The sequence below is a fragment of the Astatotilapia calliptera genome, chromosome 2, assembly GCF_964374335.1.
Source record: "Astatotilapia calliptera chromosome 2, fAstCal68.1, whole genome shotgun sequence".
Taxonomy (NCBI): domain Eukaryota; kingdom Metazoa; phylum Chordata; class Actinopteri; order Cichliformes; family Cichlidae; genus Astatotilapia; species Astatotilapia calliptera.
In genome coordinates this window covers 32,051,307-32,062,543 of record NC_137423.1, presented here as the reverse complement: position 1 = coordinate 32,062,543, position 11,237 = coordinate 32,051,307, and the positions used below count along the sequence as shown (strand labels likewise).

Sequence of the window (11,237 nt, the reverse complement as noted above, 5' to 3'; positions counted from 1 at the left end):
AATTGAGGAAATGTTTAATCATCACTGCACAACCCCAAAACAGTTACATTTCAGAGACATCCCGCTGTCCAGTCAGGAAGCATAAACCAGTGTGAATCTATTTCACGCTTTCATGTAAATTAAAGTCACAACAGCCGCAGTGTCAAGACAAAAAACAACTGATCTCCCCAAAAAGGAATGGTTTTGCAAGTGGTAACCACAGACTAGTGCTCTAGTCTGTTATTTCTCCTGACTGATTTTCCTCTAGTTTTGCTTTTTGTCAGTGTCCTTGTCACTGTGGGTAGCATGAAACCATATCTGCAGCCTATTCAGACTGCACAGGCAGAACTTAAGTTGGTTCTCTGAGCCCATGTGAGGCCTCATGTGCCAGATTGTGTCGGCAGTTATTGGATAACAAAGGCACTGGCCCTCATGCCAATCGTTGCCTTCATCTGAGAACCTCTGGAGTGTTGTGTATTGGTTCATTTCAGTCACAAAATAGTGCCAAGGAATGTCCAGGAGCTAATTCAGATCTGGATCTAGGAGGAGATCCCCAGGACACCATCCACCATCTCAACAGGAACATGTCCAGGTATTATCGAGAGTGCATACAGGTAAATGGGGGCCATAGATTACTACTGAGCCACCTTCTGACCTACAGTGGGGCAAATAGTTATTATATCCCCTGCTGAATTTGTAAGTTTGTCTACTTACAAAGAAATGAACTGTGTATAATTTTAAAGGAGAGAAAGATAACAGCAAACTAACAAATTCTGCAGGGTTTCCTACTATTATTTCCCCCAACTGTAAGTTGAGATTAACTTTTGTTACTTTGACTGTTTGGTGTGATTTTGATCAAATCTATAACCCTGAATTTATTAATAATAAAAGACAAGCATGAGGGTGAGATTGATCACAGTTATATAATACAACAGAAGGAGGAATCTATAGAGTTCTTAATTTTTATAAAAAAAATAAATAGAAAGTATACATGTCAGTCTGTGGCATCATCTATACGTACCAACTACATCAGTATAGATTTTCTTCATAGTCAGAGGCACATAACTGTACAGTATGATACTTTTTTTCAGTCTAACCCTTCAACCAAAAGGTTTATTTTGTCACGTCCACCCCTGCAAAATAAAGCCCACCCTAATTTCTAAGCTTCAAAAGATTTACCTGAACAAAGGTTTTATTTTTAATTAATGTTGCCATGTGAATCGAATCATTTCAAATGATAATACTTGTAGTTTTACTGTTAACAAAATGAGTTTGTGCTTGAGTTCAGGAAAATTGTGGTTGTAGAAGGAAATGTGCTCTTGTAAACTGGTTTTAACACTACTCCTGTCTGCGTACATACAACAGTAAAATCGCTTCAAGACTTAAATGCACGAGTCATTCTTCTTGAAGTCTTGGCTCAGTCCTATCAGTTGGAGTTTATCCACAAAAAACATCAAACAGTTGGGACTTTAGAGAATGTCTTTGTTGGTCTCACAAAAGAAAAAAAGGAAAAGAGGAAGAAAGAAATCAGAGCATGTTTCCTAAATCACAGAAGGAAAACATGCCCCAAATTCTTGGTCATGGTTTTAGCTCAGATTTATATTTAATTTCCTCCCGCATTCAATTTTTCATTCCCCTTCCTTATCTGGGACCAAAGACAATTTTATGCCACTATCTAAGAAAACCAAAGCTTTACTGAAAAGAGCGAAGAATATACAGATCTTGAATAAAATGTTACACTGTATTTGTCTACTCCAGTAAGATCCTTGGACTGTTTGATGTGTTTTACAGCAATTCTCAACTATTATTTGTTGTTTGGGATCATTCTGTGATTAAAAGTATTCAATAAATGCAATATTCACAACAATAGACCAATAAGGATTAGATGTGATTGTGTTTTATGTGTAGACTCTATAGTGACTGTCTCACATAGCAACAAAGCCACACGTTTGCCTCCTTCCACATTATATCCCCACAGATTTATGCAGAGCCTGTTATACGGAGAATAAATAGTCTTTTATTAACACAGAGAGCAAAACACTCACATTTAGGCAGAATGAAAGAGATAAAGACTGTAACTACCAGAGAATGGTGGCAACTGTTCCATGGGTGGGAGGTGGAGGTGGAAGTAAACATTTACAGCTTTCAGTCACTTTCAGTTCCTCAGCTCCTTCAGGAAAACTCATACTGGGATCCTAGCCTGAATCAACACTATATTCTTTGGTGATATGGTGGCAAATGAGGTTATGACATTTTCTGTTTGCGATTGAGCCTCTAGCAAGTGTCAGCAGTGTCAAGGATTCAAAAGTCACTTTGTTCTTCATCCTTAGAAACCACGTATGATTTCCAACAAGTGCAAACTCTTTAACAGCTTTCAAGTGATTGCTTGTTTTTTAAACTGGTGCAACTACGTGACCTGTTTTCAACAGTTAAATGAATATTAAGCGCATGTCACATCAGAGCACTTGGTTATATGATTTACTGTACAGGTCAACATGTGATATTTTACAGTACTCGAAAAAGAAAAGACACCAGTTCATCTTATTTTTACTGGTCAACAACCATAAATACCAGTCAACACAGTGATGTCAATACAATACACTGGATATTTCATAAACATTATTTTTCACTGTCCCAAACAGCTCTTATTATGTTACAGATTCTATAGTTCGAAATGAAGAGGCAAGACAAAGTGAGAAGTTCCTAAACTGATGAATAAAGAACAATAAAGCAATAAAGTTTTGTTCAGTGCTCTGTTGATCTACGCGGACAAGAAAACATTAAGATTCACAGTGAAACATCTCATTTCAGTAACTACACTAAACATTTTTACAAGGATTTACATTATCAGAAGTAATGTGTGACTTCCTTATTAGCTTAAAAGGTAAACAACGGGTGTATGAACTCAGACTGAGGTGGTGCAAGTGGACAGGAGAATAATATTTAACAAAGAGGACTGTGGTGGAGTTTGTATCATTGGAGAGGTGATTTTAATGGACAGAAATGATGTTTACACTAGTTTCAGGGTAAAGACAGTTGTCTTCCACTTACTTAATGTAAAAAAAAACGTATGCAATGCTGTCCTCTGCTTTCTCACTGCTTTTCTGTGTTCTGAGTATTTTTGTTTGTTTATTTGGTTATATTTTTTTCCTTTTAAAGAAAATCTATCAATCTATTTCTTATATCAAGACAGAAAGAATAAAAAGAATTTTTCCTGACCTTTATGATGTAGCATGATGCAGGTGCTTTTGCATTTATTTGCACCACATTTTGAAGCTCGCCTCCTATTCAGTAGATTTGGTTGGTTTGGGACCACGTACATTTATGCCCTCTCCACTGTCCTCACTCTTACACTCTCTCTCTCCCTGTTACACCTTCTTCATTCCTTCTCTCCTGTTGTAACCAGTTATGTGAAGTCTTTAGAAACAGCCTCTATGAAGTTGGGTGCAGACAACAGGATTGTGAAGGTACAAATGATTGAGAAGAGAGAAAACGCCACTAGACACAGCCGGTCCACTACTGCGGCTGCAAACTTCCACTCACTGCAGATCGCCTCAGCCTCATCCTGGTCCCGGAACCTCTGAGCTATGTACGACACCTCCTCCAAAATACGCTGGATCTCTGGTGGGGGGAGGCCCACTCCCATCCCCAGGCCTACAACACCACTGCTGACATGTGGCTCTGCCTCATCACTGGGGGAGCTGTGGGCACGTCCCCCAAGCGTTACCCCAGAGTCACTAGAAGGTGGACAGTGTGGGCTTTCTATAGGATGGTAACTGCCAAAGTAGAGACTCATGGAACCATTGGAGGTGCCTGAGGGTGGGCAGGACGTCTGTGACATCGGCACAGTAAGGCTTGGTACTGTTCCCATCTCTATGGAGCTGGTGCTGGAGTGGTGGTGGGAGGTGTGACGATATTTGTAACCCGGCCGCTTGCGCTCATCGCCAGGTTGTTTCATACGGAGAAACCAGGCACACCAATTTAACAGAACCACACGGATCTGAAAGAAGAAAGGGGAAAATCAACACATAGGCACTGTTAACATATTCATTCAAACACAAACATGATGATTATCTTTTAATATAAGCTTCAGTCACTCACCCACTTAGGCATCTTCCCGCCGTGAGGGTCATGGTGGTGAAATTGTAAGACTATAACTGTAACCACCACAGACATTCCCACAATCATCATGGTGCTGGCAAAGTACTGAGCTGTTTAGTACACACAAACACACACACACACAAAAGAAAATCAACAAGGCTTAATTGTTTTTTCCCCAGAGTTATGTATGAGATCAATCATTTTATTACTTGTGGCATGTTTTTTTCCCACTTACTCCTCATTTTATTTTTAGATGCTCATAATTACTAGCATTTAGAAACAGACAAGACTGAATAAACTAGGCTGATTTCACACTCTATCATGAAAGGAAAGCAATTCTCCTCAATCTACAACACACTATTTTGCTAAAGGGAAGAGATGCACATTTGAACTGAAGCTGGGTGAATAAAAGCAGTGCAAAACAGTGCAACAAAACAGAGAACAAAGGTAAATAAACCCAAAAACAGAGGCGAGAGAGAGAGACTCTTATCAGGAAGCAGTAGAGGAGGGGGTAGGATAAGTGTGTAGGTGGAGTTTCATTATTATTTGTTAGGATTTTTTTTTTTAAAGATAAAAGAGAAGAGGTTAGGGCCTTAAAGAAAAGAAAAGAAAAGAAAAGAAAAGAAAAGAAAAGAAAAGAAAGGAAAAGAAAAGAAAAGAAAAAAAAAGAAAAGGACAGAAAAGAAGGTTATAGTAGAAGTGGAGCACGAAATTAGGCTGCTATTAGAAAGTGTATATCTATACGGAGGTAGAATCAATAGAAAAACACAAGATGTACAATAATTCCAGAAATACGGTAAGTGGACCCAAACCACATTGTTTTTTGAGACAGAACAAACTAAATTGCGAATTAATCAAAACACAATTAAAATGAACTAAGCCAAACAAGAAATTAGCACACCTATGTTGTGATTAACGGCTGGCGAGTAATAAAAGACTCATGCCCTGACAGCTATATATATATATATGGGGGCATCTCCCATTTTGACCTTGGGACTTCCAGGTTATACTCGGCACAGATGTTCCTGTACACTATGCCGGCCACTTGGTTATGGCGTTCCATGTATGCCTTGCCTGCTAGCATCTTGCACCCTGCTGTTATGTGCTGGATTGTCTCTGGGGCATCTTTACACAGCCTGCACCTGGGGTCTTGCCTGGTGTGATAGACCCCAGCCTCTATGGATCTTGTGCTCAGAGCTTGTTCTTGTGCTGCCATGATTAGTGCCTCTGTCTTTCAGTCCAGCTTTGTCCAGCCACTGGTAGGATTTCTGGATATCAGCCACCTCCTCTATCTGCCGGTGGTACATACCGTGCAGGGGCCTGTCCTTCCATGACGATTCCAGATTGAAGAGGTACATATATATGGATCCACCCTGTTCTAGGTGGTGGTGATGGTGGTGGCACACTGTGGGCTCTTTAGTACCAAGTGAACATAGAGTCCATTCCTTTTATGAACAAAATGTTCTCATCTTCTGCCTGCTTCCAGCACACAAAGCTGAAATAATCTGAAACTGGTTTCTTTAACATGACAATGTACTCCACAGCCACCAGATCTCAATCCAATAGAGCGCCTTTGAGATGAATCGGAAGTAGTACCAACAAGTTGTAACTAATAAAGTGGCAGGTGAATATAAGTTTTCCTGTTATTGCTGCTGTCACTCATTTTTCAGAAGCCATAATAAAGTTTTGACAAAGAGGTATAATCAGTAAGTTGTCACAGGCTGGGTCTCCGACCCAGCACTCTGAGTTTTCTTTGTATTTTTTGATATGTTATTAGTTTTTGTGTTATTTCCTATTTTGCCTTTAGTTTAGGCAGTTATTGGTTATTGTTCCTGGGTTTTCTATGTTTTGGGGTTTGGTATTTATTCATCACGTGTTGGGTCCGTTGAGTTGTGTTGTCATGTTTAGTTTTAGTATTTCCTGTTTTATTCTGACAATGTCATGTGTTCTCTGTTAATTGTATTTAGCTTTTCTCTCCTGGTCCTGTCATTAGGTTTATGGCTGTCAGCTGTTTCCCCATATGTTTCCACTTCCCCTGATTCACCTCATGTCTGTATTTAAGCCTTTTGTTTTCTTCATGCCATTGTCGGGTCGTCTGTTTATTCTGCCCCAGTTCTAGCCTGGTTCTGTTTATTTGACCTCAGTCTTAGTTACGATTTTTTGTCTGTTATGTATTATTAGTCATGGTCTTTGCTTGTTATTTTCCACCACAGTCATAGTTTAGGTTTTGGTCTCAGTACCGTTTAGTATTTTGTTTCTTGTCAGTGTCTTGTCAGTTTACTTTGGTTTCCTGGTTTACTCCTGCAATCATCCAAATAAAGGATCGCTTTCTGTTTAAACCTGCAACACCTCATCCACATCTGCTTTTGGGTCCTGTTTCAAAAACACACCGGCGCACCCCGCCGTGACATAAGTATCAGGTAAAGCTAAACAAAATCATTGGTATGCTTTATCTTCTAAGGCATACCAATCTCATTTGCTCCCCCTGATTCAACATTCACGCACGCTTAAACATGTTACATGTACTCACACAGACACAGAAATATAACCCACCAATGAGGGGGACAGAGTCTGACGTTGCAGGCATGATCTCAGCTACCAGAAGCATGAAGACAGTTAGCGAAAGCAGCACAGTGATGCCTTGAGACAGAAACCAAGAGAGACACAGTGAGAGAGAACATGAGCATATACATAATGATGCAATCAGGGTCACTGATGTATGAAATTATTCTTGTAATTACTTATGTATGTAATCAGTTATGTTCTCGTGACTACAACCATTTGTCAGATGGTGCCCTCTCTGACATGTTCAAGGTAGGTTACAGCTTCAAAACTCCCCTACTTTGTAGCTGCTGATTGCTCACAGACAGGTAGCTATTCATCAATGCTCTGCACGGACAGAATGCATTCAGTGATTTTTTTTTAAGTGTCTTTAAATGCATGAATTCATTACAACATTCATTGTGGACAAATATGCTTGTAATGCATGTGAGGGCACCTTGAAGTTTTGATGTACTGTGCAGGGTGTTTGCATTCTTATTAGTTTGAACACTCTCCTTTATTTAAAAAGTTAAAGAATGTCTAAACAATACACCCCCTTTGTTGTTTGTTTTATTTTACTCGACCAATATTCTATATCAATTCTTCTTTTTTGTTACTTATTCACATATGCACCAATACATATCTGCAGTAAGCTAACGTGTGTTCAGCATGCCCCTCTCACCCAGAGAAATCTTTTCTCCTGAGTCTGCAGGTAAAAGGAAGACCAGCAGGGCCAAGCCAGAGATCAGCACACAGGGGATGAGCAGATTTAGTCCATAATACAAAGTCCTGCGGCGCATGGTGACTGTAAACGTCACATCAGGGTAGGGCTCCTTACAGCACTCATAGTACAACTCATTACGCTTGGCCGGCACACCTGAAGGACACAAATGCAGATCTGTTTCTGTGGACTAAAGAGCAAACTTCATTTAAATGTTTGTTACCATGTAAACCCAAACACCATGTGACCATGCGACCTGCCAATGGGATTGCAAATTAGCTTAAGCTAACTCTGGTACAATGCATTGAATGCCAGCATTTATGTTAATATTTTATACAGTCCCTTCTCAAATAAAATTGTATTTCAACCTCATTATTTTCACTCTGTATTTAAATGTTTGGCAAAATAAAAAAGTAGAAAGTAGGTAGGCCATGGTTTTCCTGAATTTTAGAATTTTCTCACCTTAAGGTTCAGCTCTAGGGAAGTGATTAGCTCCACTCACATATGGCTTGGCTACACTCATGTCAAAGTGTCAAACTGTTTCTCTTGCATGCCATCTGGTTCTGTCTCACACCCATTTCAAACTAACCTAAACCCCAGAGCCCTGGAACTGGGATTTCCTTCTACTCTGTCCCAGCTTGAAAACCTCGAGAGGTCTTCCAAAACTTCTTCTATTTCCAGTCTATTCATTATAGCTCATTTTTTTGGCCTCATGTCAGTCTATTAACAGGCAGTGTGCATGTATATAATGTATAACATCTGCTTATGTCTGAGTATTTTAGCTTTTTATTTACATAAAAGAGATTCGAAATATTGATTTAAGAAAACCTGATGTAACACCTCACTCTCTGGTGACAGATTGAATTAAGCAGCCTTTCTTATTGCAAAGTTCTGCAATGTTCTGATTAAAGAAGCCCTCTTACCCACAAGATCCCACTCTCCATTTGGTATATAAGTGGATGTGTCCACATCGAGCATCTGGAGGTCCAGAAGCCAGCCGTTGTGTGTCCATGAGCCAAACTTCAAATCGCACTTCTGCACATCGAAGGGAAACCAACGCACGTCGATGTAACAGGTGCTCTTCAAGATGCCAGGGGGAATATACTGGCAGTTACCCGACGCATTCACCAGCACGTTGGTGTGAAACGTGGCATCAAACCTTTCATCCGCACTGGGAAGAAAGCAGAGGACAGTACTTTTAAAGCATTCATTCATTGCCACATGATAAAATTATCTTGTTGGGGAATGCAAGCGCTGATGGAAAAAGTAACAAGAAGGTATTTCTGTCACATCTGTTTATTTGCAGCAAACGTGGTGCCAATGTGCCTTTATTTGTGTGTTTTTATTCTTGTAGCAGTTCCTACTCTTCACAGTCGCCCTGAAGCTTTGCTGTGCTCTCAGAAATAGCAAATTGCACAATGCCTGTCTCTGTTCAAAAGAAGGGTTTACACCTGAGAGAGGGCACCAGTCTACCATGGGGCTGACACCTGATACAGTTAATATTGTTTGCATTTTGTGCCAGCATTTTCAGTCTGAAAACTGAAGCCAAGTGCCAAAAACTGCATTTCTTTTAGTGACTTTTTGAGACTAGGTCATGAGTCAATCTGTATGGACTAGATAATAAAATAACAATCTTTAGCACAGAAACGATCATGCTTAGCAACTGATCTTTATAGCTAATAATTTTACAAGGGTACATAGCTTATGTAAAACTAACCCGTTACAATTTATCAACGCTTTAAGTTGAGGCAAGGCTGCTTTAAGGGACAGGTGCATGCACAGATAGGGGGTGATGTAGCCAAGAGCTACCACCTACGTTTGGTCGGAGCATTTTAATGCAATTATCATGCCCCATTATAGCATGATAGCAGCCAAGATGCTAACACTGAAGCTTCAAAATGGGGAGATGACGTATTTCATGTATAGTCTGCAGTGACTGCAGTGGCAGCAGGGAGTTGTTGAGTGATATATCTACTGAGCCCTCAACCTGCCTGCAACTATACACCTTGATGAAAACTGTTAAACGCTAAATATGTAATTGCAAAACCAAAACAGAGTAGGTGATCCTTTTTGTGTTTTTTGTAACTCACTGACTGTTGCAATGATTAAACGCCAGTTTGAGCAAAATATGAAACACATAAAAATTATTGGATCTGTTTCACTGACAATATTCGCTGTAATGTACCAAAAACAAATAAATAATTTGACGTTACATCTGCAAGTCGAAGAGTGCTAGCACTTAGAGATAGATGCTTACAGTAAAGAAAATGCATGTGCATAACCTTGATTGTACTACAGCTCTGGTACTCCACTTGAACTCTAATTAAATATTAAAGAAAAGCTCCTCTGGTGTTGGTTAGAATGGGAAGTCCTTAATAAAGTGCCAGAGGCAAAACCTGAACTTTTAGAGAATTAACAGTATATGGCAAAAGTCATAAAGCAAACTAAATTCTGAGTGTAGCAGCTGGCTGGAAGAAAGCAATTTAGATCCTTCTTCAATACGGCATTTGGATAGAAGTGAAAAAATGAGTCAGCTTAGACCAGTGAATACAAAAAATTCAGTAAAATATATCAATTAAGGTTGAGCAGGTGACCATGCAGCAGACAGTGTTTGAGTTTGCTCCATGTCTTTCCCTGTTCACTCTTGCTGCTCTATCAAATAAAGGGGAAGAAATCTTCTTTTATGAGCTACCAAAACAACAAAATTAACAAGACAATACAAAAACACACAAAAGTCTGCAACAAAAAGAGTGAGAGAGTGAGAGTTTCTCATATTGCTTCAAATTTCAGCTTCCTGAAAGAAAGGTCTGCAAGAGTGTGAATACAAAACAGAAGTTTTGATCAGAGGACTGAACCTGAAGGAGCAGACAGTGCTGGTAAAAAGTATACAGCAATAGCCCTGCAAAAAACACTGCAGAAAAAAGGAACAGACCACTGATGCTGTGGACAATATGACTGGCAAAGGAGCAAATGCTTTATTGTACTGTAGTTTTTAAATAATAACACATTTTGATTAATAAGTGTATTTATTACATGAAAATACACATGTGCAAACTATTAGACACATTGTGTATTAATTGTTGTGAGCTATATTGTTTTAGTTCACACTCCAAACAGCTTAAAAAGCCACATATAGATCTGTACATAAATGCACAGTATACAGGCACACACAATGCAGTAAAATGCAAACAAAAAATAAAGCAATAGGCACACACACACACACACACTTCAATCCCCAATGAGAGTGATAACATCAGCGTGTCTGAAATACCCCACAGCAGTATTGAGACTTGACAAAAAAACGTGGCCTGTATTTTAACCAAAGTTTGTAGATGGCTCCTTTTTCTTTGTACCTGCTTCTTCTCAGATTGAGTGATTGACCTTTTCTCTGGAGGGTCAAGTGTTATATTTTATGTCTCTGCTGTGTGCGTCGCTATTAGCTGTGGATCCTGCAGGTACTCAGGAAGGGATGTGTGGGGTTGGCCAAGGTGGAGACACGCAATGAATTATTCAAGCTTTGGCCTTACTTTATCTGGATGTGCAAGCTTTCTTGCGATCAGCGCTTACACACATCACAGTAGACGATGTCCTGAAGTGTGTGTGTGTGAGTAGATGCCAGAAGGTACACACTTGTCTAATCGCAATTTTTCAATTTTTACTTAAGACACTTGCCTACCCCTTCAGCTTGATTATAGTTTTTGTTGCATTTCTTTATCTTATACCTCCACAGTGCTTTCATCAGTGGTCACATGGAATTATTAATTTAAAGCATCATTACATGGCTCTTCCACGATGCACAAGTAACATCAAAGATCTACCAGACCTTACAGTTAAACATTTGTGAGCATATTTGAAGTTTCTGAAACCCTTAATAATGGAGTAACCAACATTTTGC

The 11,237-nt window shown here is 39.5% G+C and overlaps 1 protein-coding gene across 1 annotated transcript in view; it reads right to left on the bottom strand.

The window, feature by feature from the left end:
* The window catches only part of LOC113006654 (neuronal acetylcholine receptor subunit alpha-7-like), a 38,389-nt gene continuing 27,152 nt past the window's right edge, over positions 1–11,237 (bottom strand). The window contains exons 5-9 of the mRNA XM_026142740.2: positions 8,266–8,513; positions 7,304–7,498; positions 6,634–6,720; positions 4,081–4,190; positions 1–3,979 (exon numbers count right to left, since the gene is read on the bottom strand). Of these exons, the coding sequence (XP_025998525.1) occupies positions 3,386–3,979; positions 4,081–4,190; positions 6,634–6,720; positions 7,304–7,498; positions 8,266–8,513 (1,234 nt within the window). The 3' untranslated portion in view covers positions 1–3,385. The remainder of the gene's footprint in view (positions 3,980–4,080; positions 4,191–6,633; positions 6,721–7,303; positions 7,499–8,265; positions 8,514–11,237) is intronic.